The 21,840-nt window shown below is 50.2% G+C and overlaps 1 protein-coding gene across 1 annotated transcript in view; it reads right to left on the reverse strand.

Annotated features, from left to right (window-relative positions):
• DRAP1 (DR1 associated protein 1) overlaps positions 1–21,840 on the reverse strand; it is a 245,443-nt gene that overhangs the window by 135,860 nt on the left and 87,743 nt on the right. The window contains exon 2 of the mRNA XM_069644811.1: positions 17,744–17,816. Within this exon, the coding sequence (XP_069500912.1) occupies positions 17,744–17,816 (73 nt within the window). The remainder of the gene's footprint in view (positions 1–17,743; positions 17,817–21,840) is intronic.

Genomic DNA, 21,840 nt, shown 5'->3' on the forward strand with positions numbered 1-21,840 from the left:
GTAATGTCTGAGCCATCCCAAATAGGCATTTGTCGATTTAGAAAACTAAGAGTGAATTATTTTTGAAGTGTATTTGTGTGTTGCTTAACATTACTCCCTTCTGAAGAAGGCTTACTATAACTGAATGGTAAATTAATAATGGTTTACTCGAGAAACCTGGAGTGTAAGAGTTTATTTGGACAATTGTTACTGTGAATCTCTGTGCAACTCCCCTACAGCTCACATTGACCCCTCTTGAGATAAGCGGGCTACTCAACCACACTACCAACCTGTGTAGTACAGACTTATACCAAAGGTTGGGTTCCTATTGCCAAGAGGTCAGGGTTGTTATAGTGTACCCCAATGGGTACTGCATACAATCTTACCTAACAAATGCATTGGTTCAAATGGAGGCCCTGTGGGCTCAGTCCATCCCACGTTCAGTTCCCAAGCCGGGGCAGGAGCCTTCACTGGCAGAACATTTCTGAAGAGGCCCTTGAGGAACTCCTCGACAAGCCTGTGCGGCCACAGGGAGAACTTGCCTGGCGCCAGTGTGTACTGAGATATGGCAGCCAGATGAACCTTGGAGGCATGAGATAGGCCAGCTTTAGACAGCAAGAGCAGATATGGGAAAAGCTGCAGAACAGTTATCTGTAGAGGCGTAATCTTCTGAGTCCTGCACCACATTGTGAAGTGCTTCCATTTGTGCCTGCCATAAGACAACAGCGCTGGCCTTGGTGAGTATGTTCTTGCATTCCAGCAGCAGGGTATAGTACCAAAACACTAGGGCTGCAGGAGCCAAGCTGTGGGGCTCAGCAACACCATGTCGTTGTGTAGTAGTTTTCCATTTTCTCTGGAGAGAAGGTCCGGAAGTTGAGGAAGCTGGATGAACTGAGCCATTGACAGATGGAGAAGGTACAGATACCAGATCTGCCACAGCCACGTCAGCGCAATGAGGATTATCTTGCAATGGCAACGTCCAAGTGTGTTGATCATACAGGAGCTGAATCAGGGGACCAGGGGTCAGCATACAGAGAAAACCCCTCCCACAGGAATGAGAAGGCATTCCCCAGGCTCCTTGGCTGAGGAAATCTTCTAGCAAACTTCCAGCACTGGAGTTGGCAGCTGTCGCGAAGAGGTTGACCTGGGGAGGACACCACCTGCTGAAGAGATGATACCTGCACCTGTTGAAGTTCCCACTTGGGGCAGGGCTGCAGCTCCCTGCTGAGCAAATATGCAAGGGTATTCTTGGTGCCTGCCAGGTGAAATGGGACGAGCAATATTTCCTGAAGAATGGCCCAGCGCCACAGGGATTGGGCTTCCAGGGAGGGATTGGGCTTCCAGGGAGAGAGCGGGGGAGCGCGTCCCACCCAGTTTCCCCGATGTAAAACAGGCTTTTTGTGTTATCTGAAGATCTGCACTACCTTCCCCCCATAGCGGAGGCTGGAATGACTCGAGGGCCAAGAAGACAGACCATAGCTCCAGGACGTTTATGTGCAAGCCCTTCTGTTAGACACTTCTTCTAAAGTCCAACCAAGAGCTTCAATAAACCATACATCGGAGGCAGTACCATAAGCTCCACTCTTAGGCTTATCTTAGGAGGGAGAGGGGGCCGTCGTGTGGTACAAAGAAATTGTAGCTGTCATGACATCTGCTTCCAAAAGGTCAGGGTTTTCCCAACTCCCTTGGAAGCAGATCCATAACCCAGGTTCCGAGTGCCAACCAGTCCCAATTGGGACCTTTTGGACCCAGTCCTGGCGCCAGTGGCACCAGGCTCATAAATATGCCCAGTCCCAGCGCTGGAAGCGCCGGGCTCATAATGCTTGGGTGGACTTACCTGCAGCAGACCATGCTGCTTACTTGCCTGCCAGTTGAGCCTCTGATCCTCTTCTGTTTGGAACTACTTTTCCTGTTGGGTGGGGCAGGAGCCACTCCCTAGATTCAGAACACTGGAACTCTTCTGGAAAGCAGGAACTCTTTTCTTACCTAGGCGTGGCTGTGGAAGGAGACATCTAAGCACTACAGGAGGCTATTTAAACCACACCCGATGGATGAATCTTACTTTGCGTTATTCTGCATCCTCTGCAGCAGAACGCTCATCGTGTCTTCTGCATCTGATCCTGGGCCTAAGGAAAAAGGCTTACCATCCTGAATCCAGTCTTCAGCAACACCTATAAAGACAAGAAAGAACAGGTTAGCATTACGGTCTTCAGTGACAGCTCTTCACTTACCTGGTCCATCGGCTGTCACCAACGCCTCTCGCTGCATTCCGGCATCTGAAAGACAAAAGTTTACCAACTCTTCGCACGCTCAGGAGGCCTTCGGCGCTGCATCCCGCATCTGAAAGACAAAACAAGGTGCGTTTAAAGACATTGGGGAACTTTAATACTCACGTGCCATTACTCCTTTCCACATCTAACCCAGTGGGTATTCCGGCACCCTGCAGCCGCTCCGAACTTGTACCTGCAAAATAAAAAGACAGTTAGAGCGCATCGTGAAGCAGGCAACAAGCGCTTACTTACGTGCTTCCAGGCGCTTCTATTCATCACACGGGCTCCATCTTCAACTCACTTCAGCCCGTCATCCGCCATCGCCGGAACCCTGCAAAATAAGAAACATCATTACTAAAGACTTTAAAGACATTAGAATTACTCGAAACTTACCGTTCGTGCAGTAAACGACAGACAGCAGTCCTCTGAAGTCAAGAGGCCTGCTCCCCTTATCCAGTGAAGAAACTGGTTACAGCACCCTGCCCCGAGGCAGATGGAGAGCACGGCGTTCACTCACCTAAGGTGAGAGCGTTAACCTTTGGGGTTCTACAGGAGAAGAGAAAGGGAAGAAGAGAGAGACATTCAATAACCCAGTTCCTTAATCCCATATTTTCTATCTACAGACATCTTACCCTTCGAGTCGGACATACAGTGCACAGAGGTCCAGCCCAAAGAGCCAGCCGTGTGTTACACATCACCTTTGAAGATACGGTATACGCCCAGTCAAGACCGGCGCCTCTACGGGAATCAGGTGAGCGTTACAGTAGCATAAATACGGTCCAAAGAAACACTGAAACACTATGCATTTTAAAAATAGAAAGTGTTTATTTAAATAAAAGCAGACCAAGATAAATCTTGTGTAGGCAAGTACTATAACATCATATAAACGCAATCGTAAAAAACACCTCAATACCTATGGTATAACATTATTTGGAGGAGCAAGAAGCAAGTCAAGGTGCATCAAACCTAAGGTTATTCATTTAGGATAGTAGTATACTATTCTTGGGGACCAAGACCAGGTTAGACATACTTTTAGAATACAAACGGTATTTCAAGGGTAGTTGGCCCGGTCAGTCATGCATTGAAACTCAGTTATGAAATCACATAATAACCAACCCTGTATACTCCTGGCAACATTACTTTTTAGAACTCAGTACTTTTAAGAGGGGCTACAAGCAACTCAAAAAGTATTAACTCCGCGACTGTTTAAAGGAGCAACCAGCAACTCAAAGGGAAGTATAAACGTAATGGCACGTTGTAATAACTTCTTTCACAGAGATACACTTATCCAACTTCTTTAGCAAGTAAGTACTTTAACTCTGGTTCTACTTTCAAGGCAATTGATCGAGAATCCGAGCAAAGTCCGAAGGTGTACGGTCTCTGCTGTTTATTTTTTTTGTATGGCGCACCCAACCCGGAGGAATCTGGGCACCTTTAGCACAGCGAATAAAAGTATACCTTTGGCTTGGTTACAGTAGATGCAACATACAACATGAACATAAACATGTACTATTTATACAAGAAGAGTAAATCTGAATACAACGCAAAGAGTGACACAGTGGAAGTCTAAATAAAACAGTGACAACAGAATGATTTAACCTCTTAAGTGCCATTGAGGTTCCCCCCCAGTGCCAATGGGTTTTTTTTTAAAATCGCGGTATTCACCGCCCAAACCCGCCAACATTTCCCCCCTCATTAACCCCTTAAGTGCCACCGACGAGCCGGCTCGTCGGTGGCAACCTGGAGCGGTTTTTACCGACGAGCCGGCTCGTCGCTGGCATTTAAAGGTTTAACAGGTAAGGTAAGTGGCACAAGAAGGGCGAATAAATATAGTGCCGGGGCAGGGTAACAAATAATCTGTGGAATATGCAACAACAAAAAAAAGCAGGTCAATAGGTTGTGTAGCCTAGCATAGGGCAGGCTATGGCTAACCAGTATCGTTGGTAACCAACCAGTTTATGGTGTTACGCCTGAACATGTAAAATGGTTGGATGGATCTCAGTGAAGGGGGTAGAGAGTTCCAAGCTTGTGCTGCCTTGACAGGGAAGCTGCTTCCTCCTGATTTTTTTAGTCTAAATCTAGGTATGACTAGACAGGATGAGTTGATGGATTGTCCTTATAGGTCGTAAAGTGGATTTTTTGTGGTTCTCTCAATGTAAGTAGGGGCAGCTTGATTGCTGGGTTGCCAGTGGGTAAGAGCACGATCGAATGAGCCAGTCGTCCAGATAAGGGTAGATGTGTATGCACTCGCTACCGGGGCCAAGCATTTTGTTAATACCCTCAGAGTCGATTTCAGGCCAAAGGGCATGGCCTTGAATTCGTAGTGCCGTCCCTGGACGACAAAATGCAGGACCTTCCGGTGCTTGCAATGAATGGGGGATGAGGAAGTATGCGTCCTCCAGGTCAAGAGTGGTCAGAAAACCCCCTTCCTCCAGCTGGTCAAGCATGTGCCGCAACGAGACTATCCTGAACTTTTGGGACCTCAGGTACTTGTTTAGGCGTTTAGTCTAGGATCGGTCGCCACTCTACTGACTTCTTCCTTAACAGAAAGTATCTGGAGTATACAGAACCCTGGAGGTATTGAGGGACAGGCTCTATCGCCCAATTTCACAATATGGCCTGCACCTCATGTAGTAGTTTTGCCATGTGCAGTTCTTGATGCTACAGGAGGAATGCAGGGGCATTCGTCTTGAAATTCCAAAGCATACCCCTGCTGAAGAATGTCCAGCACCAATGTGTCTGTGGTGATCTTTCTCCACTGGTGATCTTAGCCTCTCTGAGAAAAGTTGCATTTAGAAATGTGCCCAATTGCATTAGAAGTGTACCCAGTTGCATCTAGAAGCTCCGACCAATAGCCTCTCTGAGAAAAGTTGCATTTAGAAGTGTGCCCAATTGCATTTAGAAGTTGTGACCAATAGCCTCTCTTTGAAAGTTGCATTTAGAAGTGTGCCCAATAGCCTCTCTCTGAAAGTTGCAACTAGAAGTAATATGCTTTGGAATGCAGGGAACATTTGAAAGAGCATATACCATTCCACACCCCACGCTTACTCTCTTCTTTACACCACCACTCAACTAGAACATAGAGATACTATGTCACCATTCGGTATAACTGTTCTCATATCAACATCTCCCGCTCACTCCCCATCACCCCGAGTAAACACTGCTGGTTTCACACCCCCCAGCCAGGCGTTCTCCTCAGGCTTAACGCAGCCACACTCGGTCTGGATAAATCCTGCCAGAGCGAACACATACTCCTGATCTCTCAACCACCACACCTACCGCTAAGAAGCAGCTACCACATGAATTCCGCACCAGCTGCACACATACCTGGTGCGCACACGCACCTTTGGACACTCTCTCTACTAACCCGAACTTCGGTTCCCAAGGGCGTTCAACCTACTAGCGCCTTCAGACAATACCAATGGTATATAAGGCACTATATAAATGCAAAACAAACATAACACTGCTTGACAAAGTTTGATAACCGACCTCCCACTGGGAGGCAAAAGTGGGGGAGTGGGTCCACGGCCAGTACAGGCCTGCTAGAACGTCTGCATCCTGGATGGTGAACAACTTTGGTCGCCACTGCCGCAGACCTGGGAGTGGTCCAGGTAGGCTTCCTGAGTGGTTGAGCAGGAGGGCTGACTAGGGGTTGTGTGATAGTTTACCCCTTGGAGGACCTGGAAACTCTCCCCCTTGGGGAACAAAAGGACAACCTGCTTTGCTGCAGGGTCCCCACAGAGCACTCAATCTCCATGTCTGTCTTGATGAGTCTCATCCACTGCCTTCACAAACAGGTTGTACCCGTCAAACGGCATGTCCACAACCTTGGTCAGCACGTCAGCTCGAAAATGTGCGTCCAACCCTGTCACCGGAGGGCCACACCATTCCCAATCTGGAGGAAACCAGAGCCCACTATATTGAGAGCAACAGTGATTGTGTGATCCAACGCCACTTCTCTGTCCTGGAATAAGGCTTTGGCCTTCTTGTCAGGGAAGAAGCCCAGGATGGGACTCTGCTTATACCAAGGCTGCCCGTCATATCAAGATGGGAAGGCAAGGGCGTTGGCAGCCTTCATAGTGGATGCCGCGGTGTAAGTAATGCACTTGCCAGCCGCGTTCAGCTTCTTGGGGTACGGGTCCGGAGGCACCATAGAAGATGGAGAGATTGGACGACCACTTCCTGGTGGCCACCACCACTACATAGTCCGGAGAAGGCCGACACCTGGGTGCCAAATCCGGGACCCAGTACTTCTTTTCCAGCCTGTCACGAGTAGAAGAGGCAGTACTCGCCAATCCGTCTTCCCCAATGTCTTCAAACAATGGGACCAACACAAAGGTCTTCCTTGAGGACTCCCTGCATTTAGAAAAAGGAAGCCGCCTTTCATCTCCTCTGGCAGCAGATTGAAAAGTTTGGATGCCTTCAATATTGAGTGGAAGGAGACATCATCCGGTGGTGGTTTCCCGGTCTGCTTGAACATACTGTTATGTTATTGTATTGGGCATTTGTATAGCGTCTTTTACCACTGATAGGATTCCAAAGTGCTGTGGATAACACCCTCTGGCACCGTAGTCCAGGTTACTGGAGAGAGTAATGTAGTAAAATCTGCTTGGGTGTGCACTGTGTGTAGCCAGGGCGGATAAAGTGGTGTAGCTGCATTTTAGTGCTAGGCGTGGTGCAGTGGTTGTGCGAGATCAGTAGAATGTGTGCAGCAAGGACAACTGGACTTGGGTAGCTGCATTCCGTTGGCGCTGGAGTTTGCAAATGGGATGTGTGCAGCTAGGCTGATAGTCGTGGGGCATAGCTGCGTTCTTAAGACTATTGAGGTGATCATGGAGGTGTACAGGTATGTGCAGCTAGGCCAAATTAATTGAGGGGTAGAACTGCATTCTATTGTTTGTTGGCGCAGAGGAAAGAGTTAGCATATTGGTGTGTTTGAGTGTCTTTGGCACTGGAAGCTCATCAAGAAACTGGGTCCCCCTGCAATGCAGTCGAGGGGATGGCATCTCCCTTTGGGTTCGGGCAATTAGGGTAAGGTCCCCTCTGTGCCTCATTGGGTCAATTGCTTCTTGGCGAGGTCTGAGACGGTGACGAGCAGATCGGTCCCAAATCATATCGTTTCAGTATAGGTGCTAGAGGCGCCCTCGGTCGGTAGTTCTATTAAATTCATTCCCATATAGAATGATTATCAAAAAATAAGTGCTAGACGGCCCTCGGTATGTAGTTCTGCTCAAGGATTTCCAGATGAGTAAGATTAGCAAGCATGGGCATTTCCTGGACTGATAGCCTAGTGCATTATTGGAGAGCAATGATCAAGCTCATGGGTGCCATTAGTGCTTGGGGTACAAATCTAGCACAGTTGACAAAGATTATTGGAGATCGATATTTTTAGGCCTCAGGGCATGCGTTATTCCTGGAAGGCGGCAATGATTCAACTCTGTCATGTACATAAGTGCTACTACGATTCGGGTTTAGTCTGGGGCAAAGGCTTCAGATATTGGAGGTAGATCTCGTCCGGCCCGAGAGCCTATTAAAAGGGCCTGTGTTGAAAAGGTTACCATGCCATTTCTTGGTCGTGGTGGTAAGCGAGTGGTCAGGGTGTTCCCTTGTACGTTATTAAAAGGGGGCATGGGGGGGTGCAGGTTTTGAGTGTCTTCCGGAAAGCCATGGAATCTTTGCTGTGCCCAATGTGGGGAGGCAGCCAGTTCCACAAAGTTGGTGCCAGGGTTGAGTAGGCAGACCATCTATGCTGGCTGAATTGGAAGCGGGGACCACTAGGAGGATGGCAGTGCTTGACCTCAAGGTGCGAGTTGGGTGGTAAGGCGTAATATTTTCTTGTAGGTATTTGGGGCCTGCTTTGTGCACTGCTCGGTGAGTAATACATAGGATTTCGAAGGTGGCCCTGCGTCCAACTGGGAGCCAGTGTAGGGTACAGAGAGCAGGTCAGATGTGGTCCCTTGGTTCCAGCATAAGAATCAGTCTGGCAGCAGAGTTGTGTACTCTTTGGAGTTTGTTTAGCTCGTAGGGCGGTGCACCAGGTAGGAGTTTGCATAATCAAGCCTGGACAGGACAATGGACATAAATGCAGCCAGTCCTTTGGGGTAGGTAAGGGAAGATGCACTTCAGAAGCCTACAGTGGAAATTACAGGATTTGGATGCATTGTTGTTGTGGTGAGACAGTTAGGTGCGAGTCCATTGTGCAGTCAGGTTTTTGACAGTGGTGGAGGTCAGGAGGAGGGCAGAGTGAGGGTGGGCATGGAGTCGGTTGGGAGAATAGAGCAGTTTTGTCACATACCATGATCTCAGTTTGCCCTGGGTTCAGAAGGACATGGTTAATTGCCATGCTGCTAGGTCAGGGTGAGGTTAGGTGGTCGATTTAGGAATTTTTAAGATGTGCGTCATCCACATAGTTCTAGCAGGTGAGGGTGTGTGAGCGGACGATCCTGGGCTGGGGGGCCATGTAAAGGTTGAAGAGAAGGGGTGAGAGGCAGGCACCTTGGGGTTCTCCAGTGTTCACTTTGTGTGTGGTTGAGTAGAAAGGGGAGATGGGTGATTTATTGTCCATTAGTGAGGAATGAGGTGATCCAGGTGAGCGATGAATCTTGTATTCCTAGGGAGTGCAGTCTGTAAAAAAGGATCATGTGGTTTATGGTATCAAACGCTGCAGAGAAGTCAAGAAGAACAAATGCTGTACATCTTTCAGAGTCTGCTGTGACTGAGGTCAACCCAGATAGAGATCAGCGTGGTCTCTGGCCCGTGGCGCAGACGGAAACCTGATTGCATGGGGTCTAGAAGTCTAGAAGACTGTTACATTTCACTAAACCATTGAGCTGCGATTATGCAGTGCAGTCGATGAGTTTAACCAGGAATCTGGTGTTGGGGGGAGTGCCTGTAGTTGATTGGTAGGAGAGTGTCTAGAGATGCTTTTTTAAGAAGGTTTGGCATGCGAAGTTTTGAAGGATTCTGAGAAGTTGCCGGATGTGAGGGAGTCGTTAAGAATATACCGCTCTAGTTTTCCTGCGCAAGTGGAGGTGAAGATTTCTTTGAGGTGAGGGGGGACAAGGGTCGAGTGGTGAGCAGAAAGGTTGGCTGTGAGATAGTAGTTTGAGGAACTCTCACTCAAATAGGGTTAAAAGAGCAGAACAAAGTTCTCGGGAGGGGGGAAAAGGGGTTGGTTCTTGGAGAGTGGGTGTTGGGCAGACGGACGGGTTGGAGAGCTCGGCGTCGAGTGGCCATCCTGTCTAGGGCGGTTTTGTGGAAATGTTACATCCTCACACTCATCAGTGTGAGTCACAGTGGTATGAGTGTCTGTGCAAATTGGTTCCTCTTCCATCGGGGGAAAGCCCCGATTCTGTGGTGACAAACGCCCTGCGGGGCAACAACGGCCGATGTCTAGGTGGCCTGGGTATCCTGGCTGGACCAAGCATGGGAGCAGCCGGCAGCCGCGTTGAATTTCCACCACCGATGTATGAAGGGTGGTCAGGATGTACAGAGATGCATCCCTTGGTGCAGCCTGGGCAGGAGCTGGACTGAAACCCTTGGAGGGGCCAACAGCTGGAATGGCTCACGAAACAGTGATCCTTCCCGAGACATGGGTCCCTTTCCTCCCTCATGGTCTGAATAGAAATCTTCTGGAAGATCATACACTGAACTGGTGTAAATATGCAGAGATCCTCAGGGATCCCACAGAAAACCAGGAGACCCATTGGTAGGTCTTGGAAGGAAATCCATAGGTGCAAGCAGGTCCCACAATCTACCCGAATCCTGCGGCAAGGAGGCCACAGGCACAGTTGAAGATTAGGTCGGGGTCGGGACCGCCACCAGAGGCCTCAGAGGCAGAGAGACTCTCGTAGTGGTCGCTGTGAAATTGGAGACAGTCATTACTGAATTTTTCGTCAACAATGGAACAAATCCTGATTTTGTAGACTAGGTTATTGAAAAGACTTGTGGACGAGGCGGTTGTCGACAGTGCAGTGGTCTTGATAGTTGATGAAGAGGAAAGTCCTAGTGGATGGGGTTCTCGTCGACTGGGCCCACGTCACTGATGGAGGAGCAGCCGACGGTCCTCTACAAGATTTGATCGATGACTTGCGTTTCAATGTAGTCAAGGACTTCCTCGCAGGCAGAGGGCACCAAACAACCAGCATGCCAACCGTCGACGGAGATGGCAACCGAGGCCGACCCTTTCCCGAGCTTGGTCCCGCAGCCACAGCGACCATTGAGGGAATCGATGGATCAGATTTTTGGCTTCCTTTGGATCTCCCCAGAAGAAGCATCCTCAAAGGAACTAGACCCCTCTTTGTTCCAGAGGGAGTACTCTCATGGGACCTGCCAGTCCAGGACGTGGAATGACACTGCCCAGAGACCGCGTCAGAGGCCTTCTCCCAAGCCAAGCCACTAGCCTCTGGTTGCAATCCTTAATGGTCTTTGATGAAAAAACACACCTGATGTTGCATTTTTCCACGTTGTGTCAGAGTATAGACAAAGGCACCAAGGGACTGATACTCAATGAAAATGTTCTTCCGGCCACAGGACTCGCAGGCCCTGAAGAGACTCTTATTCGCCACATTAGACATGGTCAAGGTGAGATATAGGCCAAAGACGGGCCCTTCTGGAGTCACAGAGAGAAGAGCCAACGATGAAAAGACAATCTTTGCCGACAATGGGTCCCTGCTGTCGGTAGTCACTGCCCGACACAGTTGAAGAAACAAACCTCAAAAGCAGTCAAGACGCAGCAAATAATCCACAGATTAGCAAATCACAAGGACTCAAACACTTTAAATGTTTGGTAATGTCTAATATGGCCACCAGGGATGCAGCTTAGGGCGACAAGTGTCGTGGGATGGGGCAGTATGACCCAAAGGGCAATGATTGGCTATAATGAAGAACAGTTTCAGTCTAAAGCGAAACAGCTTTCTTTATACGGAGGATTCCCAACCTGACAACAGGGAATTATTATGAGCGTGTGAATCCATGCAAGACCAATTGGTAGAGTAAAAGCAAGAGGGGGCCCTGTAAGGGGGTACTGTGCCCCTTGGAGGGCTGGGTCTCGAAGCAGCACAGAGGAGTATGTGGAAAGGAGGAGAGGGTGAGTGTGGGGTGTTGGCGGGGAAGAGGAAGTGTATCCAGGGATTACAGTGGTCAAATGGGTTATGTAACAAAGCGCTAGTGTCACAGTAGGAACAAGTTACTTACCTGTAACTGTTGTTCTCCAGCATGGGTCTGGCATGGATTCACATGCTCATGAATATTTCCCGTCGTCAGGCTGGGAATCCTCGGTAAAGAAAAAAATCAGTATCAGTTTTGTTTCTGATCTGTCTTTCGTAGTAGTAACCAATCACTGATCTCTGCGTCATACTGACCACAGCCAATGACTGCCCTCTACCTAAGCCCCGCCTCTGGCAGCCATCTTCAGATTTGGTAGCACGTGAAGTGGCAGTATGACCAAGTGAAGAGCCGCAGAGGGGTAGGCGGGAGGGTTCGCATGTGAATCCATGCCAGACCCATGCTGGAGAACAACAGTTACAGGTAAGTAACTTGTTCCTTCTCCAGCATGGGGTCTGGCATGGATTCACATGCTCATGAATAAAGAATACATAGCAGTACACACATGCACAACCACGGGAGGTGGCAAAGGCTCAACATTAAGCATTACATAAAACCCAAAATTAAGCAATTCTTACCTCCTCATCAGGCTCACCTTAGGCGAACAGGTTGCGCAGCACTGCTTGGCCGACCCTGCACTCCTCCCTGGAATCCCGATCGACGCAGTAGAATTTCGTGAAGGTGTGCGTCGACCTCCACATAGCAGCGCTGCAGATGTCTAGCAAGGGCACACCAGATAGGAACGCCGTGGTAGCTGCGATCGCTCTGGTGGAATGGGCTCTCGGACGGCCAGGCAGCGGTCGGTTTGCCAACCGATAACAGTACATGATACAGCAGGAGAGTCATCTGGAAATGGAGGCCTTTGAGAGAGCCTTCCCCTGATTGACAGGTCCAAAGTTCACAAAAAGTTGTGACGTCTTCCGAAAACACTTCAGCGCTCTAGAACATCCAGCGAGTGCAAAGTCCTTTCGGCCGGCGACAAAGGCGACGGGAAGAAAACAGGCAACACCAAGGGTTCGTTGAGGTGGAAGTCCGACGGCACCTTGGGCATGAAGGAGGGGTGCGTCCTGAGCACTACCCTCGTGTCGTGAAAAGTCAAGTACGGGGGCTTGCAGGAAAGGGCCTGGATCTCTCCCACTCTTCGTGCGGAGGTGATGGCCACAAGAAACGCTGTTTTCCACAACAAGAACTTCAACGGAGCCGAGTGCAGAGGCTCGAACGGAGGTCCCATGAGCTTGGTCAGCACCACGTTGAGCTCCCACGCCAGGGCTGGGGCCTTCACCGGCGGGAACGATCTGAACAGTCCCTTCATGAATTCTTTCACCAGACGATGAGACCACAAAGACGTCCGTCCCGTGGTTCTGGTGTATCGGGAGATCGCAGCAAGATGAATCTTGATGGACGCGTGCGCCAGTCCAGCCTTGGCAAGCGTTAGAAGGTACGGCAGTACCTGGGGAGCCGTAATCCGTAGAGGGTTAATCTTCTGTGCGTGGCACCAGGCAGAGAACCTCTTCCATTTGTGTCCATAGCATTTAAGAGTTGAGGACGCCCTGGCCTTTGCAAGAACCTCTCTGCAGTCGGCCGGTATGTCGTATCCTCCAAACTCTAACGCTGCAGGAGCCAGGCCTGCAAGTTCAGCGACTTCGGGTCGTGATGGAGGATGGCGCCTCCTTCCCTGGAGAGAAGATCCGCGTCCACTGGCAGCTTGATTGACGGGGACGCTGACAAGTCCAGAAGGTCCGGGAACCATATCTGCCTCGGCCACGCAGGTGCGACGAGGATCATCCTGCACCGTGACCTCTTGAGCTGGTTGATGAGCCGGATCAGCAATGGCAATGGAGGGAACGCGTATAGAAACAGGCCCTCCCAGGGGAACGAGAAAGCATCGCCCATGCTCCTCGGCTGGGGAAACCTGCTGGCGAACCTCCGGCACTTGGAGTTCGTCGCCGTCGCGAACAGATCGATCTGGGGAGTGCCCCACCGTCGGAAGAGGCGGTCCACTAGATCCTGTCGTAGTTCCCACTCGTGGCACGAGCGCAGCTCTCTGCTGAGCGAGTCGACGATGGTGTTTTTTATCCCTGCCAGATGAAACGTCACCAGAAACATTCCTTGGGCGACGGCCAATGCCACAGATCCTGCGCCTCCTTGGACAGGGCTGGGGATCTGGTACCGCCCCGCTTCCTGATGCAGAACATGGTGGTGGTGTTGTCGGTGAAGATCCTCACCACCTTGCCCTTGAGGGACGGAAGAAAGGACCGGAGGGCCCGAAACACTGCACGGAGCTCCAGGACGTTGATATGGAGGGACTTTTCCATCGGAAGCCAAAGGCCTCTCGCGTGCAGATTTTCGGTGTGCGCTCCCCACCCTTCCAGGGAGGCATCCATGGTCACTGTCTCCTGGTGGCCGGGGGTCTGGAAGTCCATGCCCGCCGTCAGAAGCGCGTGGGTGCCCCACCACCGGATCGCTCGTCGGAAACTCTCGTCGAGTGTGATCCTCTCCTCGAAGCTGCCCGTCGTCTGGATCCAACGCGTGTCCAGGAACTCCTGCAACGGGCGCATCCGGAGCCTGCACAGGCGGATGAGATAAATGCAAGACGACATCATTCCGAGGAGGGACTTGATGAACCTTACCCTGGCCGCGTCCGCAGCCAGCATCCGCTGCACCTTGTCCAAGATGGCCCTCGTCCTTTCCTCCGACGGAGAGGCCAGAAGCGACACTGTCGAGCTTCGCTCCCAGAAACAGTGCGTCTTGCGCAGGCACCATGTGGGACTTGGCGTAGTTTATGGAGAATCCCAGGTCCGTGAGTAGTTGGACGGTCCTTGCCGTGTGCTCCACGGCGAGCTCCTTCGTCTTTGCTCGGATGAGTCAGTCGTGATGAATTTGTTCAGTCGTCGTAGGTCCAGGATGGGACGCCATCCTCCAGTCTTCTTCTTCACGAGGAAGTATCTCGAGTAAACTCCGGAGCCCCGATGCCTCTTTGGGATGAGCTCGATGGCGCCCTTTTTGAGCATCGCCTTTACCTCCAAGAGAAGTTGAGGGACGTGATGTTCTTTCCTGGCCACAGGGGGGGGGGATGCGCGGGCACCTCTAAAAACTTGAGCGCGTGACCCTGAGCTAGGACGTCCAGCACCCAACGGTCGGTGGATATGGACTCCCACACGCTGACGAAGCTCGCCAGCCGGCCTCCCACCGGGGTGCTTCGGTGGGGGCCCAACCCCACGGCCGGTTCAGTCCTGCTTCGACGAGGCTTTGCCGCCTTGTCCTCCTTGGCGACGACGGCGGGGTCCGCCCGACTTGACTCGTCCCCTGTAAGCTTCCTGTGACGACGAACGGGCCGCTTGACGGTAGGTGGAAAATCCGCCGCTGGAACCTTTGGAGGCACCCTGTTTGCCTCCGCCGCTCCGAAAGGGCGGCCGCCGTTGCTGGAGAACCCCAAGAGCCCAGGCCGTCTCCGTGTCCGCCTTGATGGCTTGAAGGGAATCGTCCACTGTTTTCCCAAACAGGTTGTTTCCGTCGAACGGCATGTCCAAGACTCTGGTCTACACGTCCTGACGGAAGTCAGTAGCCCTGAGCCATCCACGCCGCCTAAGGCGCACGCCGTTGCCCAACTGGCGAAATCCAGTGTCAGCGATGTCCGTCGCAATCGTAATGGCGTGGTCCGACGCCACCTCTCCTTCCTGCAAGATCTCTAGGGCTTCCGCCCTCGTCGTCTGGTAGGAAGTCCAGCAGGGGGGCCAGTTTGTACCACAACTCCCTGTCGTAGCGGGCTACGATAGCCAAGGCGCTGGCCGCCTTAATCGTCGTCATTGCTGACGAGACGACTCTGCGTCCCATCGTGTCTAATTTCTTTCCCTCGCCGTCCAGCGGGGAGGTAGACGTAGAGGCCGCGCCCCCCCCACCGCTTTCTTCCTGGCCGCCGCAGAGTCGACCGAGTCCGGGGTCGGCTGTGCCCGAAGGCACAAGGGGGCCGCGTCCGGGACCCGGTACTTCTTCTCGTACCGATCCCTTCTAGCCGGCGTCGTGGATGGGTTCTTGAGGAGAGCGAGGCCCTCATCCCAAATATCATCCAGTAGAGGTACAGCGAGGACCGTCTTCCTCTTGGTCTCGCGCCGTTGATAAAGAAAACCTTCCTTCTTCTCTTCCAGGCAGAGCTGGAAAAGCTCGGATGCCCTGGCGATCATGGAGTGAAACGATCCAATCTCGTCGGGCGGGGAAGCCCGGGTGGGAGGTGACGACGGGAGATCCTCGTCGTAAACCTCGTCTGTACCCGTCGCGGCCGTGTCAGTCCCCGTATCATCCCCACGTGTCGTGGACTGGGAGGAGGGCTGAACAGGGCGCGATGGCTGAAAAGGAGGTGGAGGATGAATCCTTCTCTTAGGGGGAGGGCTCCCAGAAAGGCCTGGCTCCGGGTCCCCCATCGGGAGCGGTTCCTCCGTTGGTGGTAACGGCAGTCTCGTCCTTCTCTCCGAGCATAAGGACTGTATAGCCAACAAAATGGCCGCCGAGTTGTCTTGCGGCACTGGTTGGGGGAAGTCCGACGGGCGGTCAGGAGCCCCGTCGGCACCCTCGACGTTCTCGTCGTCTCCTACGTCGGGGTCCCTCCCGACGGGCTGGTCTTCTTCCACGCCAACGCCGTGGCTTAAGACTTCGATCAGGTCCTCCTCAGAGGTTGAGGCCGAATCCACGACAACCTCCTGCCCCCCCTTTTTCTTCCCCGTCGGAGGTTTCACGTGGGTCCTGTCGATGGGCATGAAAGAGGACTCCCTCCGCGGTGGCAGGGAGACTCTGGGCCCCGAGGTCACCAACACTGGTGTAGCCTCCACAGGCTGAGCCAGGGCCGCCGCGACTGTCTCGATCGAGGCCTTGGCCGGGTGGATTAAGGCTTTCACCACCTTAGGTGCGCTCACCGCCTTCTCCTTGGGGGGAGGGTCACCGCCTCGCTCCCCCTCCGATGGGGCCTTCGAGCTCGACCGGGGTCTCTCCAGGAGCTTCGCCGGGTGCTCGGCCTTCTTCTTACCCGAGCCAGAGCGTTGGCTCGTGGTTGATGGCGCCGGGGAGGATGCGCCCTGCCTGGCGCCCGTAGAGCCCGACCGTTCGGTGCTCCCGGTGCCAGCGGACTCACGGTGCTTGGCCTTCTGTTGGACCCCCGTCGCCGGGGCGCCCTCAAAGGTCTTAGAAGACCGCTCAGACTACTTCTTCTCGCCTGACGGGCTCTTTCCTTCCAGCCAGTTGGCGAGACGTTGATGGCGGTCCTTCATGGTCCGCTCCAACATATTGCCGCAAAACGCACGGTCCTTCTCCACGTGCGTCTTGTCCTCATGTAGGCAGTAAAGGCAAAGGAAGGGTTCGTCCTCCTTAAAAGACATTCTGAAGCTGGCATCCAGGGCAGACCCTGAACAGCTTTCCGGGTGTCGAGCTTCCCTTCTCCTGGGCCATGTCCGAGATGGGCCTGAGAAACTTCTGGAGTCCTCCAAAAGCGTGGCTCGACGAAATCTTCACCCTTGAGGGGCGTAGACGAATCCGACACGGGTCCCCGTTAATCGGATGAAGAAACGGTGGAGCTTGAGGCTCTTTTGACCGAAAAAAGAGACATTTTTCTGAGAAAAAAACGTGAAAAAAGCACTAACGCTCGAGAGCAATAGCACGAGGATCCCAACACTTGAACGTGCGGTAAAAATCTGAAGATGGCTGCCAGAGGCGGGGCTTAGGTAGAGGGCAGTCATTGGCTGTGGTCAGTATGACGCAGAGATCAGTGATTGGTTACTACTACGAAAGACAGATCAGAAACGAAACTGATACTGATTTTTTCTTTACCGAGGATTCCCAGCCTGACGACGGGGAATATTCATGAGCATGTGAATCCATGCCAGACCCCATGCTGGAGAACATGCGTTTAGATGCTCAATTTATATCCACATCAATCTGGTGGCAGTCTGTCGGTAAGTGACTATGTTTTAATTTCTGTTTGCACGCTCGTCAAGATAGTCAATTTTCTCTCCACTAGTGGTGTACATGACTACGGAAGAATGTTGTGCATGAAGACCCCAGTGTTGCTTTGTCTAGGCAGACATGGGGCTGAAGCGCATGGAAGTGTGAGAGCAGGATGAAAGGGGAAAGCAGCAGGGAAGGAAAGAAGGATCCAAGAAACGCATCCAACTACCACATACTCCAAGTAAACAAACTTCAATTAAGCACCATAATCAACTAGCCCTCCATCAAACGAGAGAACTGCTAAACCCACACGTCGGAAATTAATTATTCTGGATGTGCCCCTTTAATTGACAAAGCGCTACTTGCCATTATTATCAATTCTCTCCACAGACTACATTCAACAAAAAGCCCTCAAAAGGGACATCTACATAAGCCAGGCAACAAATGGTTAAGGATACAAATGATCACAGGAACTGCTGCAGCCACCTTTCCGATCTCTTCATCAGTTTGCATAATCTTCTTAATTCTGGCCTTCAGAAAAAAGATCAGGAGACCGAGCGTTAGATTTGGTAGCTTAAGAAACACACAATTCAGACAAACATACTGCTGAGCTACAAGTTAGCGTGGGCATGATTAAGCACAGTACAAAAGCTTCATAAATATAGTTAAGACTTCTATTCACGGTGTACGTACGTTTACTAAACATTTGACACTAAATCTGACATCAGACACTAAACAGGCATGTTTGGAACTTTTAAAGCAAGCAAGGACAAGATGGGGCCAGGCAAACTAGGGAAGGTTGGCAAGCTAGGGCGGCCGGAGATGAGCTGGGGAAGGCAGCAGGAGAGCTATGCAGGCCAGGGCTAGAAAGGGTAGGTGGTGGCAGGCAGATCAGAGCCAGGGTCAGCAGGGGGGTTATTGGGGATGGTGAGCAGAGTGTTGGTGATCACACATGGGGGCAGGCAGGAGTACTCTTGGGGGGGGGGGGGGGGGGTGGCAGGCAAAGCTGAGCAAATGGTGGCATCTGATAACACCTTGCATGAGACTTAATTTGCTTTGGCGTTATCAATAAAGAGCTGCATACTAAAATGCAAAGAAAACTTTTTGGGAAATTCCATCAGAATGCCATAAGCTATGAAGTTTACAAGTTGCCCCACGTCATGTGTGCTTTTCAGAGAGGGATTTGAAGTGTAGGATTCCTCGTTTATTGCAGAGCTTGCAGTTCAGGTTTCCCCATTTATAGTTCTGGGGCTTCAGTATCTGCATGCAAGGTGAGGTTGGCTAAACAGAGAGGACTGGCTGCAGCTCTTACACCTGATAAAGCGACATGGCAGCTTGGGCTCACACAGTTGGGAACCTGAACAAAAGTGGTTTTCCTAAAACCTACTAAACAGGTGTCAGAGTGACTTCGCTAATGCTGTTCTTTGTTAACAATATGGAAGCTTATTTTATGACCAGCCACCATCTTCATCCTAAAACATACTCTAAATCTCCAATGCTCAGTCATATCTGGAGCCAACTGGTTGGCTCCATGTCAATGGGGATAGACATAGTTTTTAATTCCATGAAGCATTGTAATCTGCTACTCAATTGCTGTGGACCAAGACTAAGTACACCAGAACTCTCAAAGCCCCATAAGTGTACATTTTGCTCTGGTACAACCTCCACTGCTACACATCCAGTACAGCACAGGCTGTTCCCCACTAGAGGTGCATGCTTCTGCTTAATGCAGACCACCTTCTCATACAGACGTAGGACCAACAGTGCAAAATACAAAAGTATACGTTTGAAAGCTTGATCGACTAGGAGTACAAGGAACATATATAGGCTCAAACTGAATCGAACAAGAAACGACAAAGGTTACCAAGGGGGAAGGGATGAAATAGACATTGGCCTTACTATGGGAAACTTTGATTCCCCAAGCTCGCCAACTAAAGTTTAGAGTCTCCCACTTCACTGTTACATTGCTGTTTGATTTCAGTCCCAGGTATATAGCAGCCTGCTTGTTGCTTCTAGGTCATTCACAGTAGTGAGTATTCCTTCCCCCTCGCTTAGGGTTTTTGCATGCAGTGGCATTCTCGCCCTCCTGCAGTGTGACTTGTGTTCAAGTTGCGGAAGCAGATATTCTCCCATGTGTGTGAAGTCAGACTAAATGCCCAGTTGAAGAGCTTCTATGTATGCTTCCAGGCCTTGTCAGACCTTGTAGCAACTAACACCCTAGTGGGGTTTCCAGTAACTAGATTGGTCAATCTGCAGGCTATATGAACTCGTGTAGCCCGCAGATTGAATAAAGCTTGCAAAAATTTAAGTGGGGCTTACCTCCAACGCAGCTATGTCATTATAGCCAGGAATTTAATCTATTCTAGTTACCGCCGCCACCCATAAAAATATACTCCCCTGCATTCAGTTCAATTCAACACGGCCCATGGAACTGAAACCGTAAAGTTCTGTGTGCTGTGTTGCCATCGAAGCGTCCCTGGCGTGGCGTGGCATGGCATGGCGTGCAACCCCACGCCATCCCACTCCCCAAGAAAGTAAACTTCTTTTCGTTTTCACTGCAATTTCCACATATAACGTTTGTGCACCGCCACATCTCATTCCCCCATTTATGCTGCTGCAATAGTTCGGCACGTTAAACAGCTCGGCATGTTAAACAGCAAGTAGCCCCTCAAAACGCTTCCTTTAATGACTCACCGACATCCATAATATGCATGCTGTGTAGCCCACAGGTTAGGAAATTACAGTGAGCTTTGATACATTTTTGCTGTGTCTTTTTAGCGTTGTAATTACCAAACATTTTCAAATGAAAACATGAGCTGTATACTAAATATGGTTTAAATGCAATATTCAGCAGTATTTATAAATCTCTTGTCACTAATAAATGTTAAATTTCAATGTTAACCTAACTTTGCCTATGCATACACTTTGCCTATGCATACCCCTGCGTAATAAAAAGAGCAAATAACTTCTGACACCCAGGGCCGGACTGGGGCATACAATTGTCTAGGGCACCAATGGAAAAGTGGGGCACATTTGCAAATGGCAAGTCATGCCCTTTGCAACAGACTGAGTAGTAACCGGGTGGAAGGAGGGAGGGGGCTTGTAGTCCGAGACCAAGTTATAAGGAATCATAACGCACAGTACGGCCCTCTCTGCAGGTCTATAGAGCTGCAGTATAATTTTCTAAAAGGTCCGGTCCAAGTAACAACTTCAGTCACCATGTTATCCCTCCATTCTGCTTTTCAGCTCATTCTCCTACTCTCCGACTAGTACTGCAGAGCTCAGAGTTATTGCCTTCTTACTACTTTGATAAAAGTTTGGATTTGGGCATTTTTTTATTTTTTTTTAAATGTTTGTTTAATTTTTTTAATCTTTTTATTTGTCTCCAGTTTTGCAGGGTATTCCTTTTAGTTCATTGCGCGTTTGTCAAGATTTAGTATTTCTTGTAAGAATTGGCTTATTGTGAAGATGAGTTTGTTTGATCTGGCATTGAGCATCTACGTCCATCTTTCTTCTGTCTCCATCGTCTGTTCTCTGATCTTATAGTAAGTACCAAGTCTGGATCTTTGTTCGGAGAGATCGTTGCATTCCATTAGTAAGTGGAAAAGCGTTCGACTTCTGCGTGTCTGAGCAGAAGCGGCAAAAATGTTCCGTTGGAGGGATTGGTCTAGTTTTTGCTAGGTAGAAGCGTGTGGGTATTGTGTTCATTCAGATTTTCAGATATATTTATCGCATTTTGGCATCAGGGAAGATGGTCAGGTAGGCTGGGAGTTCACCGATTGATCTGTGTCTGTCTTACACTGTATATTCAGACTGTATTTTGTTTTTTCTTCGATGGTTTTTAGCCAATCGTTTCTCATTTTTATTTTTGCATGTTGAGGGCGCAGTGTGAGCATTTCATGGGAGATTTCTTCTCTTCATAAGTTGTTCAAGATTTCCTTTCCACTTAGCAAGCATTGTGTTGTTCATGGTTCCGTGGTGAGACCTTAGGATTTGGATTGCCAGTGTTTTCTCATCCGTGAGCAGCTTGCGGTATAGATCTAGGCGTTTCCACAGGACAATTGAGCTGATGGATTGGACTGCTACTTCATGTCCGATACTGGGCATTGGGAAGGATGGTGGCAGATGCAGAATCTTGCGCCAGAAGGAGGCTTCTAGTTTTGTCCAGTCATAGCCCGTTGCATTTATCATTGCTTCTGTGCCATAAACTATTGTTGGAATCACTTTGTAATATGTTATGGGTTTGAATGAGTATTTGCCGTACTTTTGCTGGATCATGCATCCTTGTCTTGCCAGAGATTGGATCTTTTGTTCTAGTTTCGCTGTCCATTCTTTTTCGGATTTAGATTGGTTTGTGAGGATTCCCAGGTACTTGAATGTTGTTACTTCTTCTAGTTGGTTACCATTTAGATACATTTTTAGTTGTTCGTTTTTATTGGTTGTTCTGCTCAGTTGCATTATTTTTGTCTTCTTTGTATTAATAGTAAGGAACAAGTTACTTACCTGTAACTGTTGTTCTCCAGCATGGGTCTGGCATGGATTCACATGCTCATGA

Source organism: Ambystoma mexicanum, chromosome 2p (assembly GCF_040938575.1).
Source record: "Ambystoma mexicanum isolate Mex_15411 chromosome 2p, UKY_AmexF1_1, whole genome shotgun sequence".
Lineage (NCBI taxonomy): Eukaryota > Metazoa > Chordata > Amphibia > Caudata > Ambystomatidae > Ambystoma > Ambystoma mexicanum.